General features: G+C 33.8%; 5 protein-coding genes across 5 annotated transcripts; 4 read left to right on the forward strand and 1 right to left on the reverse strand.

Moving 5' to 3' along the window:
• Positions 1–297: 297 nt before the first annotated feature.
• LOC124494465 (uncharacterized) lies at positions 298–2,257 on the reverse strand. The gene is made up of 4 exons (XM_075729637.1): positions 2,202–2,257; positions 1,778–2,019; positions 1,035–1,716; positions 298–891 (listed from the first exon to the last, which is right to left on the reverse strand). The coding sequence occupies exons 2-4, from the start codon at positions 1,796–1,798 to the stop codon at positions 458–460; spliced, it is 1,137 nt and encodes a 378-aa protein (XP_075585752.1). The 5' UTR covers positions 1,799–2,019; positions 2,202–2,257; the 3' UTR covers positions 298–457.
• A 259-nt stretch (positions 2,258–2,516) lies between these two features.
• LOC124494683 (uncharacterized) lies at positions 2,517–8,491 on the forward strand. The gene is given in 7 exon segments (XM_075729689.1): positions 2,517–2,689; positions 2,767–5,595; positions 5,597–5,693; positions 5,793–6,051; positions 6,139–6,578; positions 7,487–8,029; positions 8,108–8,491. Coding segments are annotated over 6 exon segments (4,440 nt in total). The 5' UTR covers positions 2,517–2,689; positions 2,767–2,823; the 3' UTR covers positions 8,437–8,491.
• Positions 8,492–9,418: 927 nt separating this feature from the next.
• LOC124494689 (uncharacterized) lies at positions 9,419–10,600 on the forward strand. Its single transcript, XM_047057938.2, has 4 exons — positions 9,419–9,619; positions 9,683–9,789; positions 9,851–9,897; positions 9,962–10,600. The coding sequence occupies exons 1-4, from the start codon at positions 9,590–9,592 to the stop codon at positions 10,462–10,464; spliced, it is 687 nt and encodes a 228-aa protein (XP_046913894.1). The 5' UTR covers positions 9,419–9,589; the 3' UTR covers positions 10,465–10,600.
• An 877-nt stretch (positions 10,601–11,477) lies between these two features.
• LOC124494682 (uncharacterized) lies at positions 11,478–16,707 on the forward strand. Its single transcript, XM_047057925.2, is given in 5 exon segments — positions 11,478–14,839; positions 14,902–15,049; positions 15,115–15,415; positions 15,417–15,522; positions 16,062–16,707. Coding segments are annotated over 5 exon segments (4,056 nt in total). The 5' UTR covers positions 11,478–11,781; the 3' UTR covers positions 16,505–16,707.
• Positions 16,708–17,819: 1,112 nt separating this feature from the next.
• LOC142597391 (uncharacterized) lies at positions 17,820–20,913 on the forward strand. The gene is made up of 4 exons (XM_075729275.1): positions 17,820–19,045; positions 19,108–19,255; positions 19,321–19,727; positions 20,267–20,913. The coding sequence occupies exons 1-4, from the start codon at positions 18,049–18,051 to the stop codon at positions 20,707–20,709; spliced, it is 1,995 nt and encodes a 664-aa protein (XP_075585390.1). The 5' UTR covers positions 17,820–18,048; the 3' UTR covers positions 20,710–20,913.
• Positions 20,914–21,808: the final 895 nt, after the last annotated feature.

Raw genomic sequence — 21,808 nt, forward strand, 5'->3', positions numbered from 1 at the left:
CAATAATCATATCTTTAATAAATGGAAATTAAATGAATATATATAATAACCAGCCACCAACCATCATCATCATCATCCATCGGACGATAACCTTGATTTTTGTCTCGTTCGTTTGCTTCATGTCTTAATACATACTCTCCTCTCATACATCGTTCTTTGCTTTGGCCACTCTTGCCATTCAAGATTCATTGACATTATCATCCATTCGGTGCAATAAACCAATGGAAAAAAGCCAATGAACCTGCTGCTGGCTGCTGCTGCCGCTGCTGTGCTATTATATTGATATATTGCGGTTCTCAAATATATTTATTGTAGCTATTTCGCATCGATTTTCAGTGATGGTATTTTCATTTTCTTTCTGACAAATGAAATTATAATAAAAGGTAAAGTGTGAATAATGATAATGTTGTACTGAATGACGAACTTAATGGTAATCATCATAAATCATAATCACCCATTATGCCCAAAATGGTTGATAAAGTGTTCGTGATTCAGCACATAATCGACTGCCTATATCTTCTTGCCAGATTAGATTCAAATATCGTCCACGTACATTATCAGGCAGATTACGTAACAATTGTTTACGACGTTGACATGACCAACGATTAAAATCTTTTACCAATGGTAAATGATGGCCATTTATATTGATCTCCATCTTTATGTTTGAATCAGTTTCGGATTTCGATTGTCGAAAATCTTTTTCCGTGTGTAATTCATCTATAATCAAATTAATGGCCGATTGAAGTTTTGCATCGTTTTGACAAATTTTCATATAATTTTCGTGTATTGATTCAGGTAGATTTTTCAACGATTCAAGCTGTTGATCGAAAGTCATCTCATTAAATTGACGTGGCAATGGTAAACTATAGCCATCGATTTCGATCAATGGACCTTCATTGATGCATGAACAATTTGTATTTGACATTTTGAATAAATAAATCAAGAATTATTAGCCATTTCTTAATTTGCAGCATGTATTTATTCAATTTTTTTTATAAATTCAATTAGAAAAAAAATTTAACAGAATGGTTTACACCATAAATCACAAAGTTCGGAATTTTTTAGACACATAATGGAAATTAATTCTTGTTGATGGCCATATTGCCAAAGCATATTCAAATAAATTGATCGAATTGTTTCTGGTAATTCGGCAATTATACGATTCTGTATATCGGAATAGAAATAAACGATAAAATCTTCCGGTATCGGCATATAATATTCATTCAATTCAAGCATGAATGATGGTCGATTTGTAGTCAGTAATTGTGACATGACTTGTGATGGTAAACGAATCGCCGACCGTGGTAACATCGAATGTTGCTTTTGTCGATAATCAACGTAATCTGACCAACATTCAAAATCATCAGATAAGCGTGGTAGCTCTCGTTCATGACGTCGAATTTCGATGACAATTTTTTTCATTTCTTCCAATACTTCGGATGGTAGTTCTTCTTTTCTATCGGTATTTGGATTTTCATCAATATTTTTATAATTTGCCTGTAACAATCGAATCAATGTTGATTTTCGAGATTCACGTTCACAAAAATCTAGATATTTTTTTCGTATAGTTGAAGGCACCTCACAAACACATAAATTCTGCTTGATTGCTTCCATTTGGCTAAATTCAATAGGCATCGGTAAACGATATCCTTCAATCAAAATTCGGGCGTTGGTGCATTGGCAATTCGAGTTGGTCATCATTGTTGTTGTGTTGACCTCGAACAAAACAATATAAAATTAACAAGAGACAAACACACAAACGATCAAATAGAATTACCCTAAAAATTTCGTCAACCATAGCCAGTTTTATACATGTAATTTCAAAAGAAAAATCGAGAAAAAAATTTTTCGATTATTAACAAAAAAAAAAATTCGAATAATTCGATAAAGATCAGTTTATAAATGGCCAAAAAAATGTCACAATGTAACCAAAGAGATGAATCGACAACGGATCTAAAAATCCAAAAAATACATCCTGTTGATGAGTTTGTTTTTTTTGACACCATGAATTTATTTAGTCTAGTTATAATAAAAATAGACAAAAGTTTTAAACGTGAATTGAATTCAAGATTTTGAACCTTTTATATATAATTAACGTGTACAATGTTCTCTTGATTACCATATTGTTGTTCCAATTATGATGTTGACAATTAATTCATATGAATTACAACAACAAAACAAAAAACAAGATTGATTCATACCTGTTTTTGGTGACATTTTTTGTACATTAATCGTGAATAAACAAGCAAAAAAAAATAAAATAAACAAATCCGGACAGTAAATGAAAATTTTTTAAAAAAAAACATCATCATTCAGTTTATACATGAATGGTACGTCGAACAATGTACAAATCTGGTCAACTAAATTCTATTCGAATACAATTCGTCTGATTAGCAAAACCATTTCGATTGAGTCACACACACACACAAAAACTCCGGTTTTTCAATAAGTAGCGGCACAGTTCAAAGTTGGATTATTGTAATACCTATTATTTATTCTCTATGGTTCCCTAACCGAAGGGTTTTTCTGACTGAGCTATGACGCAAGACAGCGCTCACACACACATACACACACACATTAATAAATATAACCAAATTACGATTGTAAATTGGCGCCATTCATTTTTGTTTTTGTGATGCTAATTATCATCATCATCATATAAGCTTCATAATTATTTGAATTCAAACAAGTAATTTTCCAATGAATTTGGGTTATTTTCATTGTTTTTCTGATTTTTAATTTGAATTTTTAATTTCCACTTATTAGATTCTACTTATTGTTTTGATTTTGTGGACCGAAAACCGTGAACATAATCAACACTAAATGGCTGTCAAAGTTCTCAACAATCTCCAAGAATGTTGTGATAATTTAAGGAAAAATTTAATCGATTCTAATTATAAATTCGATGCTGTATTTCGTGCAATATATGATCCTAATGATAACAACAATGGACAAGATGAAACACTACAAAAGGATAAAGCCTCCAAATTCGATCAACCGAATGAGCCGATTAAAAAATCAAAAACAGAAACAGAAATAGTTATTTCGTCAAACATGAAAGAACCATCCAAAACATATCAACATGGTCCGAAGTTACCGATTCAACATTTTGATGATGATTATAACATGGAACATTTCCATCGAGTAACATTTGAACCAAAACAAAAACCCTCAACTAACGTCAATGATGATTCATTTGTGGTTAATAAATCTTTGAATGATAATTCATCAGCCTTTCGTGATAGTGACTTAGCTGATGATTTTATGGCCATAATTGAAACTCCTTTAACATCTACAGTCATGACCAACAAAAAGCGACCAGGATTTGTAATCAATATCAGTGATGATGAGGAAAGTCAACTAGTTGAATATAAACAGAACAAAGAAAATATCCAAAATCGATTATCTCCTATCAAATCAAATTATCATGAAACGATAACTGATCAAAAGATTCTTTGTTCCAATCCGGAATTCGTAACGAATATGTTTGGAATTTGTCAGAAATTGATGGAATATGAAAGTTCAGTTCAAAATATTCCTACAGAGTTGAAATTATCATTGCGTAAGCATCGAGATTTCTTAAACAATCATACAAAAAGATTAAAAACAGAACAAAAATCGGTAAACAAACTTCAAGACTGTGAAATTTTAAATGTTGATCCTGTTTTTAAAGAGAATTTTAATAATTATTCAAAAGTCACGCCCATAATCAATAATGATGATGATGATTGTTGGCCTCGGTCATCCAAACGATTGGACACTAAATGTACTCCTGTTAAATTTTGTTCCAATATAGCATCTTCATTGCTAACAGTTCAATCAATACAAGTGGATGAATCTAACTTTCGAAATGATCAAATACATTCAGTTAATTCTCAAGATTCATGTGAAATTATCCCAATACCAGAGCCATTACCAGTTAGAAGAACAGCTCAGATTACAAAATCTGATTTTGGTCAAACAACAACAACAACACAAAATAGCGATAATGAAATTGGTGTGAGCGATTTGAGTGATTGGGAAGATTGTTATGAAGGCTTACCGGATTCGAATGGACAATGTGAATCAATAATCGCGATGACGCCATCACTGCCAAATACTCAAAATATTTCAGGATCATGTGGAACTGTTCTGAATGCAGCACTACGTGCTGAAACAAGTTTTGTTCAAATTGATTTAAATCGCTCTATAGGTCATCGTGGAGAAAACGAAATCGGCGAAGAACTTTCTATGAAATCGAAAAATGATCGATTTTTTGGACTCTATCAAAATGATGGAAATGAACAGTTGTTAAAATCCAAGAATTTGCCACATTCAGAACAAATGTTGAAAATTTTTCATCAAGTTTTTGGTCTTTATGAATTCCGAACAAATCAGTTAGAAGCTATCAACGCTGCTTTGTTAAAATTTGATGTTTTCATATTGATGCCAACCGGTGGTGGTAAATCTCTCTGCTATCAGCTGCCGGCTTTGGTTTCCGATGGAATTACTATTGTCGTATCACCATTGAAAAGTTTGATCCTGGATCAAACATCAAAAATGAACGAACGATTTCCTGGATCGGCTGCTTCTCTAACTGGTGATGTCGATACCGGAACTGTATCAGAAATATATGCTGATCTTAAATCGAAAGAAGGACGAACCAAGTTATTGTATGTAACACCGGAAAAATTATCCGCATCAGATCGTTTAATGTCTATGCTAAAAAATCTTTATCAACAAAAAAAATTATCACGGTTTGTTATCGACGAAGCCCATTGTGTTTCACAATGGGGTCACGATTTTCGTCCTGATTATAAACGCCTTTCGGAACTTCGACGCCCCTTTCCGAATGTACCATTCATGGCATTAACTGCGACTGCAACCCAAAAGGTACGACTTGATATAGCACAACAACTTCATTTACGAGAAGCCAAATGGTTCATGCAATCATTTAATCGTGCTAATCTCAAATTCGAAGTACGAGCAAAAACTAATAAATGTATTGAAGAAATAACTCAACTATTGAACTCAGATTTTCGTAATCAAACTGGAATCATTTATTGCTTATCACGTAATGATTGTGATACTTTAGCAGAAAAACTTAAACAATTTAAATGTGTTTCCTATCATGCTGGTCTTTCCGATGTTTCTCGTAAACAGGTTCAAAATGATTGGATTACAGGAAAATTCAATGTCGTCGTCGCCACTATTGCTTTCGGGATGGGGATCGATAAAGCTGATTGTCGTTTTGTTATACATTATTCATTGCCCAAATCAATCGAAGGTTACTATCAAGAAGTTGGTCGTGCTGGACGCGATGGCCAACTAGCTCTTTGTATTCTCTATTATACACCATTAGATTTTAATCGATGGAAAAAATTACTTACGAAAACGACAAAGCAAAAATCCATGCTAAAATTGGCAATGTCTTATTTATATGATGTGCAAATGTTTTGTCTGAATAAAGCCGAATGCCGTCGTAAACAATTACTCAAATATTTTGGCCAACAATATGATGATCGTTACTGTGTAGCGAATATTGAATCTGTATGTGATAATTGTTTGGTAAAAGATAATTTTCAATCCGAAGATTTTACACAAAACGTTCGGACCAATACTTGAATCTATCCGATTATTAGTAGGGTCATATAATCAAGAACGAAATGACAATATTTCACCCACGCAATTGACCAATATTTTATGCGGTAAGTGTTTTGTTTCCATCTTCGTTTGTTTATTTTAATATGATTTTCCTATGCAAAAAAAAATAATTCAAATTTTTCTTTCCGACACATTTTTAGGAAGTTCAGCCAGTGATAAATTCGCACCAGATAAACATCGACGTTCTGCCATGTATGCATTGCTCAAAGATCTCACTCGAACCGATGTACAACGATTGGTACAAAATTTGATTGCAAAAAAATTTCTTGCCGAAGATACTTTTGTCAACCGAAAGTGTTTTTTCGCCAGCTCTAGCTACGTTCGACTTGGTGAACGCTCTTCCGATATATTAGAACGTAATCATCAATATATATTCAATGTAACAAAACGTCGTACACAGAAAAAAAAGTAATATTAATGATTGATTGACTTGATTATTAGTACTAATAGATTTTTATGCTTGCTAACCTTTTTTTGCTTTCTTTTTATGAATAGTAGTGCCAAAACCCCAACAGTGAAAAAATCCACAACGGCTCGTAAACGTAATATCTTCGATTTCGATGATGAAAATGATCTCGATTCTCGCCGTCAGGAAGGAAATGATTATGGTGACCTGGACTTTATCGATACTAACCCTTCTTCTTGTTTAGATGCGAATGATTCTATAAATAATTTTATCGTTCCAGATGATTATCCTATTGATGATGATAATCACATACAATCAACCACCACTTCAAGTCGTGGTGGTGGTACCGCAGCCAAAAGAAAACGTAATACAGCTGGAACATCGAAAACAACTAGAAAACCAAATAGTAACAAACAACAGAAAAAAATGTCAAAATATTTTAACAAAGCATCAAGAATAAAAAGTACAAATAATTCCACACGAAATTATTCAACGCCAACGGATGTAGATGGATATTTTACAATTCCAGGTTAATATTTTTTATTACTTTAGCCGTTGATACCATCATCATACACATTTATTTTCTTTGAATTTTTTTTCATAAAAATAAAAAATTTTCATTATTTTTTTACACCACATGCATTTTTTTATTATTAACAAATCGATTAAGGTCAATGTCAATTCGAGTAGTGATTTTTGAAGCGATAATTTTTATTTGATTTCGGTTCGTTTCATATAATAGCCAAATTGCCTACTACATTTAGGTCCGGGTTTCCACCAACGTTGGCATTTTTTGCACATTGTAATAAATACAGAGCAAACATTTGAAACCACGGATTTCCCTATTCCTTCTTAAAATTCATTGATTTTGGATCCATGTTTGGAAAATAGTTTGTTTAATAAATTGATAAAAATTATTGACAATTTAACACCTTTAAAAATCCAAAACTAAAGCCTGATGTTGATTGAGGTCAGGGCATTCATTTAGTTAGTTTTGTTAGTTCCAAAAAAGAATCATTTGAAACATCTATTCGTGTGTTTGGTTTTTTCTCTACAACATTTTTTTTCTGCATTCAATTGATTGAATATATGTGCTTTTCCATAATTTACCATTCTTTTTTCTTTCGTTTTTTTCAATTTGTTTGTTCAGGCGCGACCAAATTGTAATGAAATTGATGAAAAAAAAGCTGGACAAAAATCAATTTTCTGTACTTCATTCTTTTCATTGTAATACAATTGTATGTTCAAATGAATAGAGTTGACAACTTTCTCTTTCAATCATTTTGATTCATTATTCGGTTCCGTTTTGTAAAGATTTTATGGAATTCCAAATATATTTCAAACATTCGACATTCGAAAATTGATGCATACGTACTACCTAGATTTTTTTTTGTTTGCCTAAATTGTTGTTTTGATGTTTTTTCATTGTAATCACAGTGTTCCTCAAAATCACAATGTCATCCTCGCCATCATCTTTAACTAAACAACCGAAAATCGCATCCATTTCCAATGTTATCATAATATTCTTTGCAATAATCGTCGTTCTTTCCTCACAGAATTTGGCTCAATGTTGGCTTTTTTCGCCAAGAATACAACCATATTATTATCCATTTCCATATCCAGTTCCAGCATCTATTTTAAGTGGTTCTGGCTCTGGTGTTGGTTCGGCTGGCTTGGTTAGTGGATCCCCATCATTATCTGGAAGCTACATCGGACAATCACCTATTGGATCTAATCCATCTGGTTATAATTATAATTGGTACAACTATCAAAACTATCCAAGTTCTGGCGTTCTTTATCCATCGGGTAGTGGTAGTGGCGGAAATACTGGCACTAGTGGTTATGTTCCAGCTGGACCTTTCAGCAACTCATTATTTCCCACTAATTCAGGATTGACTGGTTTGCCTACAACGTCATCATTATTTCCTAATACTGGATCTCTACTTCGTTCCTGGTGGACACGAAAATTTACGAAATTTGGTATGAAACTTTCAAACAAGAGTGTTATCTTAAAACTTGAACAAGATCTGATTACATAAGGTTTGTTACGTTTTTCAGGATCATTAGGTAGCAGTTTGTCAGGGAATCAATACAGCGGATATGGAATAACAAGCAACAGTCCTTGTACCGGATATTGGGCAAGCGGTAGTAATGGATCACCTTGTCCATCGTCCAGTTTGTGCTGTTATCCCTTAGTAATACAGACCAATGTTGAATCTACATCTCGGCCATCTTATTCGGATTCATCACCATCCACTGCTGTCACTTATCCATCAAGTGGTTATGTTTATCAGCCATCACATCATGGATACAAATCATCATCACATTTATCATCACAAGCATCCGAAAATGTTGATGATGTGGTCGATTCAAATCAAAGTTCTTAATAGTTTTATTCAAACTAAATTAAAAATCTTTATATGATGCGATGTATTACCTCGATGTATACGTAATTCAGAATAAAAATCTATCAACTTTTTGTTTAGATTAATTTCGGAATTCACCTTGTTAATTGGTACACGATTTCTAGGTCATTTGAACAGCATTGTTTTTTTTCGAATGGTCATGGTATGCGCACACTTGAATGAATAGAATACATTGAATGCATTGAAATGTGTGTCGTCTGGCCGCCGTCCATTTCGATTGGTGTCTACTTGCTAGCTGCAATTCATTCATTCATTCACTTATTCAAATTTCCTCCCGTTTTTTTCATTCTTTTTTTTCTTCGGTCTTTTTCTCGATTCTCCATTATGGTTGTTTCGAATCATCAATATAAATTTATGATGGGGATGGGGATGACAAATTTTTGTTTCTATTTCAATTTTTTGTCACTCACTGATCATTATCATAGTTTGAATGTTTGATTGACCGTAAAAATTCAGTCAAGATCATCATCATCATTATCTTTTTGTTTAACCAGACAAAAGCCATTACATTCACATACGAATCATAATTCACCTGATTATATATGATTGGGTTATATAGATAGATGACATGGATGTTCCAGTGTGTATCCGGTTCGATGACCTAGTCATCGATAATCGATGCAATTTTATGAAAATCTTTTCTATCATTCGATCATATGAAATGCGTAATTCATATCGTATTTAAACTTTATGCAACAAACGAATAAAATGATTAGGAAAAGACTTTGTCAAGTAATCGAAACTAATGAGCAAAATCTAGCCCTATAGATTCCAATTTGAATTTAATAATATGCATCTGGTTTAATGTTTGTCGTTGGCATCGTCACCAAAAAAAAGCGATGATTCGACAAGATTCTCTTTCATCGAGTTGAATGATGGAATGATTGTGTATAAAAAATGCGACAAACAGCTTCAAATTCAATGTGATTGCGACGTGAACCAAGTTGTGATGTTTGTTTTGTTTATTTTTTTTTAAACTATTGAAGATAATTTGAACATTGGATTTCATCTTTGGCTTGAAGCGATTTCGTATTTTCTTAAGAGAGTTTCTTCAACTGAACAATTGCTCGTTTCCAAACCAAAGACGTTATTGTATTCAATACCATCAAGTACAATGATGGCATCGTTTAGTAATTTGAAATCAGTGAGAATAATCGCAAAATTTCACCTAAAAATCAATAACACAAATTACTATTTTATCATTTAGATTTTGTTTGTCGTCATAATATTGATGATTGTTACTACAAAAACGATATCGGCTCATGGCTCATCAATAAGTCCATATGTTGGTTTTGGTTACAATCCAATAGTCAGGTAGATGACGTTTGTTTTGCTTTTTGAAATTGGTTTTTATTCGTTATTACGTTGATTGCAGCCCTTTTTATGGCTATGGATTGGCCAATGCTCTCGGCTTTGGCTTCGGTATGCTTATTGTATTTATTTCATGTTTTTTTTTGTTCGTTTAATGCGGGTTAAATTCGAATAGATCATTTAAGCTATTATGGAAAGCCATGGTATGGTGGCTATGGAATCGGTTATCCATTTGGAAATGGTTACGGTCTTGGATATGGAATGGGCATGGGTTACGGGATGGGATTTCCAGCAATGAATCTTGGAATGGGTCATGGTGGAATAGGATATGGCGTTGGTCTAGGAGTTGGTTACGGTGCTGGATATGGAGCAGGCATTGGCCCAGGTGTCGGGGGCTATGGATGGATCAACAAAAAAGAAGGATTCGATAGTGCATTCGATCCTATGATGGGTGGTGGTGGTGGGGTTAGTGGTGATTTTCACAAAACCGCTCGTAATGGTCGAGAATTGAATCTTTCATCTTCAACCGATTTGAGTACAACACCATCATCATCATTGGCATCGTTAATTATGAACAGGAGTTTAAAAACAATTTCTTCATCTGCAAATAAACAATCGTCATCGCCATCATCTCAATCACAGCACTATTCGACCAATATTGTCGATCATTCATTATAATAATTATTTTATTTTATATAAACTTTTATGAATCGCATCTATCATCATATATTTCATGATATCAATTCATAATAAAAATTTCTTGTAAAAAAAATCTCAATCGTAATAATCACCGTAATCATGACCGGCCATTGTTTCAACGTCATATCCACCAAGAACACCTCCTACACTTCCGGCACCAACTCCCCCGAATCCGCCAGCACCAAACTTATTCATGGCTACTCCATTTTGTTTATCCATATCAATTTCATGATGAAATAATTTCCGCCGTCTGAAATTGTTCATGTTAAATTGATTTTGTCGATATCCACCTGCCAGACCACCAGTTAAACCACCAGCAAATCCACCACCACCGTTTCCAATGTAGCCTCTATAGGGATAACCACACGGCCTACTCCCACTATGAAGCAACGGTTTCTAAAAAAAGAAAAAGTTCAGATTAGATAGTGTGAAAATTTCTAACTTGAAAAAAAATCACCAGCAACGGAAGCAATATAGACGAATGAATTGAATCAAAGTTTTCATCGAGTAGAAAAACGGTTAAAAACAATGTCACGATTGAGATTCGCATTTTGTTCGTATGTGTTGAGGTGGTTTTGGTCATTTGAATCGAATATTAATTGACCGTATATATTTATATATTAAAGCTTGTCACATTTCTGGCACAAATTCCAATCACCTTGTAACACTATTTCAGGTCAGCAAACCAATGGATGCAATTTTTAAATTACCATAATTTAATTGTTGAAATGAATTAAAATGACCAGCATCAAAGTAAACTTGAAAATTAACGAAATCTTTTCTTCATTTATTTTTTGGTTGATAAATTATTTTGTCATTTTTTACAATTTCTTCAATTTTAAATTCCAACAATGATGCACAAAACAATTTTGATTTTTATTTAAAAAAAATTCTCTAGCCAATAGATGGCAGGATTTATATTCAATGCGATTGCGAACATCAAGATTTTAGGTCACAATAAAACGCAACGAATAAAAAGTCTCATTGCTCACTCTTCTAGGTACGGTCCGAATGTTGTTTGTGACCGATACTGACGAATGTGGTTTTTTTTTGTTGCTAAAGCAGACCGACTCGATTGTATTGATCCTTTTCAAGAATTTGATTGAAAGCTAATAAGGTGATTGTTTTTGTATCATTTAGAATCATCAAATGTGATTATTTTTTTATAACAATCTACGAATTCAATAAACCATAAAATTCTGGTGAAGTAAATTTGAAAATAAATTTCAAAGTTGACTAATTTTCTTATTTTCATGAAATCCAAACTTATAAACCGGACTATATTATTTAATATATATGATGGACAAAACGACCGACATCATTATCGCTTCCAATGATGAATCAACATCCCAAATAAAACGAAAGCCGATTAAATTGGCTAGTCAGGTTGTTGTCAGCAAAACTGCTTCTTCATCAAATCGAAATTCATTCTCTCGACACAACTATGATGGACACAGTCGATATTCGGAACCCGATGATGATGATGATGATGATGTTGATTCCGATGATCGTGAATTAGATGCAATTCTCAATGATCACGATGACGGTGATTCTCTTGATGATGAAATCGATATCAGACGCCAACAACGACGCCGGCGTCCATCGATTGATAAAGACCATTATCGAACTGATGATGAAGATTTAGAACCAAAACGTAGACGGACAAGTAGCTTATCGAACAATAGTGATATCTATCATAATCATCATGGAATATCTAGCAAGTATCATAATTATCCTGATCATGATCGCACTAATCGATCACAATTAATTGATCGTGACTATAGACATCGCTCAGCTTCGGTAGATAAACATAATCGTTATGAAGTTGATCATGATTCGAATCATTCTTATCATCGTAGAAAAAAAGATCGAAGCAGATCAAGATCAAATGATCGAAATTATCGTTCGAAAAGTATGGATCAAAATGGTCGATATGAAGACATTAATTCCGGAACCAAACTGTCGACAGATTTGAAGAAAAAATCGTCATCAGAATTACAACCCATAATCGGTTTAAAAAAAGAATATGAAACAAAATTATTAAATAGCGATAAAGAATATCCCAATAAAATCGCTGATCTCCGTAACGCTTTGAAAGAGATGAGCCGGCCGGATCAACGAAAATGGGTGTATGCCATTGATGATGCCAATCCTGTACCACTGAAAATTGAAAACGATCCTAAATGGATCTATTCGGAAAAAATTTCTGAAGATGATGTGAAAAAATTAATCAGTCAGCGTTCACTTGAATTAACCGAAGAAAACAAAGTGATTGCGAAAAAATTTTCAGCTTACAAAATAATTGATGCCGATGTGGATAAAGTTGACATCAATGAGACTGATGTGGAAAAGCCTATCGCCACAATTAAATCAAAGTGTGAACCTAAATTGAAGCTATCGAAATCATTGAACGGAAAAAATCAAAAATCAAAAGCAAAAAACGCGGCTGGAGCTAAAAAATCCAATCCAAACAAAGATCCTGAAGCTCAATTCTTTACATTGAATTTGAGGGACGACAAAGATGAAGAAGAAGAATTTGATGGTATCGATTATGAATCATTGTCAAAAAAATTGGCTCAAAAAGATGCTGCAGCTCTTCGTCGAGCGATGGCTGAAAAATGGAGAAAGATTGTAGACGATGAAGAACGAGCTGTAGCTTTGGCTGCTCAAAAAGAACGTGAAAAATTGAATCAAAAAACTGCGGCAATATTAAAATCAAAGGATGTTAAACCCGCAAACAATACTAAAGACAAAGAAAAGGAAGTTAAACAAGAGAAAGTAGAAAAAGAGAAGCCTACTGAATTAGAAGTGAAAACTTTTGCCGGCGAAAGCCTTGTTGATAAAGTGACATCTATACGAGAACAGGCAAAACGTGAATTGGAAGAACTTGAGCAACTAATGCGTCAAAGAGCAATTTTGATGGCTAAATTAAAATCAGAAAAATTCGAGGAAGGTGACGATGCCGAAATAATCAATATTGATCTCAAGATAAAATGTCATTCTAAGGATAAAGGTGAAGATTCATTACTTGATGAACGTTCAAAGCCTGCATCTAATCCTAGTAATAACAAAGATATCCAAATTGATAAAGATGATGAAAAATTCACTAATAACGATTCTAAGAAGGAATCGAAATCTAAATCAGATTGTCGGAAATCCGATGATGACAGTGATGAAAATGGTAAACATAGAAGATCAAAGCATAAAAAACATAAGAAACACAAGAAAAAATCCTCTTCGCATTCACGTCGTAAACATCATCATCGTAGTCGTTCGAAAGAAATGGATGATGAAAAAGGTGGCCAAAAAAATTTCCATGATGATTATGAGCGCGACTATCGACGACGTGATACTGATTATCGATATAATTATGATGACAAAAATTACGATGGATATCGTTATGAGGATTCCCGTTATGCTCGTACAGAATATCAACATCAACATCATCGTGATAGACGAGATTATTATGATGACCGTTCATCAGCGCACCGTGATCGTTATCGTGATGATCAACGTTCTCATCGTGATGATATCGATTCATATCACCATCGTTCTCCTAGAGACAATTATCGCGATTATTATAACCGTGATGATAGAAATGGTAATAATGATGATGATTACAGACATCGATCCATCAGAGATTATCGGGAAAAAGAAGAATCTAGTCGCCACCGTTCAAAGGATCCTTACCATTACCGTTCAGCTGATGATCAAAATCGATCATCAGATTATTACGCTGTCAAAGGTTATCGCGATACTCAGACATCTCGATCTAATCGTGATTACCACCCTCAAAGTATTGATGATCGAAAACGTTCTTCGATCTCTCGATTTGATCGGGCCAAAGATCGTTCCTCTTCTTCGTCGGATGATGGAGCCGATGATATCGATATCAGAGATTTTGACGATGAAGACAATGAAGAGAAAGAAATTGAACGTCGTCGAAGGCAGCGGCAAGAACTCTTGAAGAAACTACAATCTACTAAAACGAGTTCTTTGGATGAAACTTCAAATGAACCTACTAATTTTTCGACCACAGTCTGTGACTGTGATGATTCAACATCTATGACTTGTAAATCTGACACGAAAGTTCAAGGCCCAACTACATTTGAATCCATATTGAAAAATAACCCACAACCAAATGAGGAGAATAAACAACAACAACTACAAAAAACAAAGCGTAAACAATTTGACATGTTTGCAGATGAAAAAGATGAATTTGAAGATCCTGTTGCACGGTTACATCAATTTGGACATCTGGATGAAAAATCATTGGCCAATAAAAATTCCCAAAATCATCAAAATAGCCAATCACATTTGATTGACAATTGGGATGATTCCGAAGGATATTATCGTAAGTTATTAAATGAATTTATAATGTCAAACAAACTTTCTATATATCGTTTCATTCATTAGGCATTAGAATTGGCGAAATGTTGGAAAATCGCTATTCAGTTTATGGGTTCACCGGACAAGGGGTTTTTTCCAACGTTGTTCGTGCCCGTGATAAAAACAAAGATCAACAGGATGTGGCCATTAAGATTATTCGAAACAATGAAGTAATGTGAGTGTTTTATATTTATCTATCTATTCCGATTTTCATTTGGCTAATTTATATTTTTTTTTCAGGCACAAAACCGGATTGAAAGAGTTAGAAATGTTGAAATGTTTGAATGCAGCTGATCCGGATGACAAATATCATTGTCTTAGGCTATATTCATCTTTCTATCATCGACAACATTTATGTCTTGTATTTGAACCATTAGCCATGAACCTACGAGAAGTGTTGAAAAAATATGGAAAAGATGTTGGTCTTCATATCGATGCCGTGCGGTCTTATGCTCACCAACTATTCCTGGCCTTGCGTTTATTGAAGAAGACATCTATACTACATTCTGATATAAAACCTGATAATATTTTGGTCAATAATAAAAAAAACTGTCCTAAAACTTTGCGATTTTGGTTCGGCATCATATCTAAGAGACAGTGAAATAGCACCATATTTGGTTAGCAGGTTTTATCGAGCACCAGAAATCAGTAAGTACTCATTCTTTCTCTTATACTTTAGATTATCATCGAAAAGATTTTCCAACTTTTGTCGTGATTGTTGAAAAATCTTTTCGGTTATTTGTAGTCAATCCCATATGTAGGTCGACATCTTTTTTCAAACATCGACATCGATCCATACAATTTGCACATGCATATTTTGTTTGCACTGAAAAACGGTAAAAGTTCGGGTTTGAATTTTTGATATTTCCGAATTTTTTTTTTCATTCGTGTTTGAATTTATTGAATTTGATCCATGCGATTTGTTTTATTCACAGTTGAGATTGCATCTTCGTTGGTATTACGATTGGTATCTTCAAAATTATTTTTTATAGTGTCCGTGAAAGAAATCTAACTGGAATCTGATTCAGTCAACGATTCAAAATATCCGAACTTTTATTTCGTTTTTCATCCGCCTCAGATTCGATTTTCCAGCCTGTTTTCATTTTTTAAAGATAATAATAATTCAATTTTCACTTTTTAAACATAACTTAATAACTTGATGATTTTTCTTCTTTTTCTTGTTTTAGTTCTTGGATTACAATATGATCATGCTATCGATATGTGGTCGGTTGGATGTACTTTATATGAGTTATACACAGGCAAGATTATGTTCGCCGGCAAAAGTAATAATCAGATGCTAAAGTATTTTATGGATTTACGGGGAAAATTTTCTCATCGTATGATACGAAAAGCAACTTTCCGCGATCAACATTTTGATCATGATTACAATTTTCTATATCAAGATATTGATCGTGTTACCGAAAAGGTGAAAATTGTAACCTTAACAAACATGCAAGCTAGCCGTGAACTTCAATCCGAATTGATGGCTGGTCAACAATTAAGCGAACCATTGTCCCGTAAAGTTGGTCAACTCAAAGATCTGTTGGACAAAATCTTTGTCCTGGATCCTATACGTCGTTTGACTCCATCACAAGCTTTGATGCATCCGTTTATATCGGAAAAATTGTAATCATTGGAATCATTTTCTCGTATTTGTACAGGTAAATGATAGGTTTTTTTTTGCTAATTTCTTCGCGTTTTTTGTACAAAATGGATAAAGTTTCGAATTAGTGCACTCATCATAAACATTTATTTCATTTTATAATTAAAATGTATTTCAGTTTCTTAATAAATTTTTTGGAAATTAAACAATGAATTTTCTTTTGATATAAATTGATTGTTTTTTTTCTATTGAAGTCATTGTTCTGGTTATTTTGAATGTCTTCGATTGTCTTGTTTGGATGATGTAGATGATGATGATGATGATAATCGACGCCGTCGAAGTTCGGATTTTTGTTGACCATCATCGTTCATAGTTGTTTTTGATGTTGGTGTTGCCGATTCGGTCCACCCATCAATAAATGGTATGGTCGAATCACGATCTGTTGATGAAACAGGATTAACCAATGATCGAGTTTGCATCGATCCGCTGTCCACCGCCAATCCCTGATGATGTTGTAGATTCTTTCTGGGCAAGAAAATCAAATCCGTGTATTGTGCCTTCTTTATAAAAACGATCATGGTAATGATGCCGAACAGTACAAATTTGTTGGTGGATATCTGGCCACTAACATGGTACAATGTCCAATGAAACATCATGTTCATCATCAGGTAACTTTGAAATTTCGCTATCAATCAATGATTCTAACACTTACATTTCTCAAAGGTCTGCTTTTGATTGAATTGTCGGAACAACTTATTCGTTAAGTCGACATATTCATTCTTCATATTTAATAAAGATTGGTCTATCTTTTTTTATTAGGTTCGTTCCTGAAATTTTACAATCATCAAATTGAAATTCGATTGATGATTATGTTCAAGGTCAATTCGGCTGTTCCATTGTTCATCAGCATCCAATTCAAGAATAGTTTGACCATGTTCAACACATGATATCAGGTTAGGCTAGGGTTAGATTAGGCTTAGGAACATGGTCTGAACTATTTCCTATTGAATTTGATGCTGATTGAATCTTTGGAATCAATGAAGCGATCGAAAACATGATTATAAGTCGAAGATTCACGGGATGGAACGCATACTTGCAAATGATCATGGTAAGCAAATGAATAGATTAATTGAACAAACAACTAATATTTATCTTCACTTAGGATCGCCGGCGAACAATTTGGAAATTGAATCTCGAACCACGGATAGAATTTGGACATTGTCTTGGAACATGGACCGCGAATTATGGATCTATTTCAAAGGGGACAATTAACGTTGTATGGCGCAATTAGGATGTGAAATATGGATGTATTTTATTATTTCAAATTTTTAATAAATAAATATTTTAATAAAATCGATTAAATTTCAATATAAATCGATTAAATTAATATGGGGGTAAAGGGAATAAAAGGGGGTCAAATTGCTGCAACAATCGTGATGAACGACACTATCGATAATAAAATCGTTTAGTCGTTTACTCAAAAATGCGGGTCTCCAAATTTGAAGAGTTACGCATTCCTCTAAATTTGGAGACTAGTCTCCACGTTACTTTCCTTTCTGTGATATGAGAAGATGAATAGTGAACGACGTGATACTGATTATCGATATAATTATGATAACAAAAATTACGATGAAAATCGTTTTGAAGATTCTCGTTATGCTCGTACAGAATATCAACATCATCGTAATAGACGAGATTATTATGATGACCGTTATCGTGATGATCAACGTTCTCATCGTGATGATATCGACTCATATCACCATCGTTCTCCTAGAGACAATTATCGCGATTATTATAACCGTGATGATAGAAATGGTAATAATGATGATGATTACAGACATCGATCCATCAGAGATTATCGGGAAAAAGAAGAATCTAGTCGCCACCGTTCAAAGGATCCTTACCATTACCGTTCAGCTGATGATCAAAATCGATCATCAGATTATTACGGTGCCAAAGGTTATCGCGATGCTCAGACATCTCGATCTAATCGTGATTACCACCCTAAAGGTATTGATGATCGAAAACGTTCTTCGATCTCTCGATTTGATCGGGCCAAAGATCGTTCCTCTTCTTCGTCGGATGATGGAGCCGATGATATCGATATCAGAGATTTTGACGATGAAGACAATGAAGAGAAAGAAATTGAACGTCGTCGAAGGCAGCGGCAAGAACTCTTGAAGAAACTACAATCTACTAAAACGAGTTCTTTGGATGAAACTTCAAATGAACCTACTAATTTTTCGACCACAGTCTGTGACTGTGATGATTCAACATCTATGACTTGTAAATCTGACACGAAAGTTCAAGGCCCAACTACATTTGAATCCATATTGAAAAATAACCCACAACCAAATGAGGAGAATAAACAACAACAACTACAAAAAACAAAGCGTAAACAATTTGACATGTTTGCAGATGAAAAAGATGAATTTGAAGATCCTGTTGCACGGTTACATCAATTTGGACATCTGGATGAAAAATCATTGGCCAATAAAAATTCCCAAAATCATCAAAATAGCCAATCACATTTGATTGACAATTGGGATGATTCCGAAGGATATTATCGTAAGTTATTAAATGAATTTATAATGTCAAACAAACTTTCTATATATCGTTTCATTCATTAGGCATTAGAATTGGCGAAATGTTGGAAAATCGCTATTCAGTTTATGGGTTCACCGGACAAGGGGTTTTTTCCAACGTTGTTCGTGCCCGTGATAAAAACAAAGATCAACAGGATGTGGCCATTAAGATTATTCGAAACAATGAAGTAATGTGAGTGTTTTATATTTATCTATCTATTCCGATTTTCATTTGGCTAATTTATATTTTTTTTTCAGGCACAAAACCGGATTGAAAGAGTTAGAAATGTTGAAATGTTTGAATGCAGCTGATCCGGATGACAAATATCATTGTCTTAGGCTATATTCATCTTTCTATCATCGACAACATTTATGTCTTGTATTTGAACCATTAGCCATGAACCTACGAGAAGTGTTGAAAAAATATGGAAAAGATGTTGGTCTTCATATCGATGCCGTGCGGTCTTATGCTCACCAACTATTCCTGGCCTTGCGTTTATTGAAGAAGACATCTATACTACATTCTGATATAAAACCTGATAATATTTTGGTCAATAATAAAAAAACTGTCCTAAAACTTTGCGATTTTGGTTCGGCATCATATCTAAGAGACAGTGAAATAGCACCATATTTGGTTAGCAGGTTTTATCGAGCACCAGAAATCAGTAAGTACTCATTCTTTCTCTTATACTTTAGATTATCATCGAAAAGATTTTCCAACTTTTGTCGTGATTGTTGAAAAATCTTTTCGGTTATTTGTAGTCAATCCCATATGTAGGTCGACATCTTTTTTCAAACATCGACATCGATCCATACAATTTGCACATGCATATTTTGTTTGCACTGAAAAACGGTAAAAGTTCGGGTTTGAATTTTTGATATTTCCGAATTTTTTTTTTCATTCGTGTTTGAATTTATTGAATTTGATCCATGCGATTTGTTTTATTCACAGTTGAGATTGCATCTTCGTTGGTATTACGATTGGTATCTTCAAAATTATTTTTTATAGTGTCCGTGAAAGAAATCTAACTGGAATCTGATTCAGTCAACGATTCAAAATATCCGAACTTTTATTTCGTTTTTCATCCGCCTCAGATTCGATTTTCCAGCCTGTTTTCATTTTTTAAAGATAATAATAATTCAATTTTCACTTTTTAAACATAACTTAATAACTTGATGATTTTTCTTCTTTTTCTTGTTTTAGTTCTTGGATTACAATATGATCATGCTATCGATATGTGGTCGGTTGGATGTACTTTATATGAGTTATACACAGGCAAGATTATGTTCGCCGGCAAAAGTAATAATCAGATGCTAAAGTATTTTATGGATTTACGGGGAAAATTTTCTCATCGTATGATACGAAAAGCAACTTTCCGCGATCAACATTTTGATCATGATTACAATTTTCTATATCAAGATATTGATCGTGTTACCGAAAAAGTGAAAATTGTAACCTTAACAAACATGCAAGCTAGCCGTGAACTTCAATCCGAATTGATGGCTGGTCAACAATTAAGCGAACCATTGTCTCGTAAAGTTGGTCAACTCAAAGATCTGTTGGACAAAATCTTTGTCCTGGATCCTACACGTCGTTTGACTCCATCACAAGCTTTGATGCATCCGTTTATATCGGAAAAATTGTAATCATTGGAATCATTTTCTCGTATTTCTACAGGTAAATGATAGGTTTTTTTTTTGCTAATTTCTTCGCGTTTTTTGTACAAAATGGATAAAGTTTCGAATTAGTGCACTCATCATAAACATTTGTTTCATTTTATAATTAAAATGTATTTCATTTTCTTAATAAATTTTTTGGAAATTAAACAATGAATTTTCTTTTGATATAAATTGATTGATTATTTTTCTATTGAAGTCATTGTTCTGGTTATTTTGAATGTCTTCGATTGTCTTGTTTGGATGATGTAGATGATGATGATGATGATGATAATCGACGCCGTCGAAGTTCGGATTTTTGTTGACCATCATCGTTCATAGTTGTTTTTGATGTTGGTGTTGCCTATTCGGTCCATTCATCAATAAATGGTATGGTCGAATCACGATCTGTTGATGAAACAGGATTAACCAATGATCGGGTTTGCATCGATCCGCTGTCCACCGCCAATCCCTGATGTTGTAGATTCTTTCTGGGCAAGAAAATCAAATCCGTGTATTGTGCCTTCTTTATAAAAACGATCATGGTAATGATGCCGAACAGTACAAATTTGTTGGTGGATATCTGGTCACTAACATGGTACAATGTCCAATGAAACATCATGTTCATCATCAGGTAACTTTGAAATTTCGCTATCAATCAATGATTCTAACACTTACATTTCTCAAAGGTCTGCTTTTGATTGAATTGTCGGAACAACTTATTCGGTAAGTCGACATATTCATTCTTCATATTTAATAAAGATTGGTCTATCTTTTTTTATTAGGTTTGTTCCTGAAATTTTACAATCATCAAATTGAAATTCGATTGATGATTATGTTCGAGATCAATTCGACGGTTCCATTGTTCATCAGCATTCAATTCAAGAATAGTTTGGCCATGTTCAACACATGATAACAGGTTAGGCTAGGGTTAGATTAGGCTTAGGAACATGATCTGAGCTATTTCCTATTGAATTTGATGCTGATTGAATCTTTGGAATCAATGAAGCGATCGAAAACATGATTATAAGTCGAAGATTCATGGGATGGAACACATACTTGAAAATGATCATGGTAAGCAAATGAATAG

Source organism: Dermatophagoides farinae, chromosome 3 (genome assembly GCF_024713945.1).
Source record: "Dermatophagoides farinae isolate YC_2012a chromosome 3, ASM2471394v1, whole genome shotgun sequence".
NCBI classification, from domain to species: Eukaryota; Metazoa; Arthropoda; class Arachnida; order Sarcoptiformes; family Pyroglyphidae; genus Dermatophagoides; species Dermatophagoides farinae.

Bases quoted from the DNA above. Each gene is read 5' to 3' on its own strand.
- LOC124494465 (XM_075729637.1), bottom strand. From the start codon at position 1,798: ATGGTTGACGAAATTTTTAGG. The intron at 1,717-1,777 runs GTAATTCTATTT...GTTTTGTTCGAG, and splicing joins TGGTTGACGAAATTTTTAGG to GTCAACACAACAACAATGAT. The intron at 892-1,034 runs GTAAACCATTCT...GCATCAATGAAG, and splicing joins CGAACTTTGTGATTTATGGT to GTCCATTGATCGAAATCGAT.
- LOC124494689 (XM_047057938.2), top strand. From the start codon at position 9,590: ATGATGGCATCGTTTAGTAATTTGAAATCA. The intron at 9,620-9,682 runs GTGAGAATAATC...TTTATCATTTAG, and splicing joins CGTTTAGTAATTTGAAATCA to ATTTTGTTTGTCGTCATAAT. The intron at 9,898-9,961 runs GTATGCTTATTG...AAATTCGAATAG, and splicing joins TGCTCTCGGCTTTGGCTTCG to ATCATTTAAGCTATTATGGA.
- LOC142597391 (XM_075729275.1), top strand. From the start codon at position 18,049: ATGAATAGTGAACGACGTGATACTGATTATCGATATAATTATGATAAC. The intron at 19,046-19,107 runs GTAAGTTATTAA...TTCATTCATTAG, and splicing joins TGATTCCGAAGGATATTATC to GCATTAGAATTGGCGAAATG. The intron at 19,728-20,266 runs GTAAGTACTCAT...TTCTTGTTTTAG, and splicing joins TTATCGAGCACCAGAAATCA to TTCTTGGATTACAATATGAT.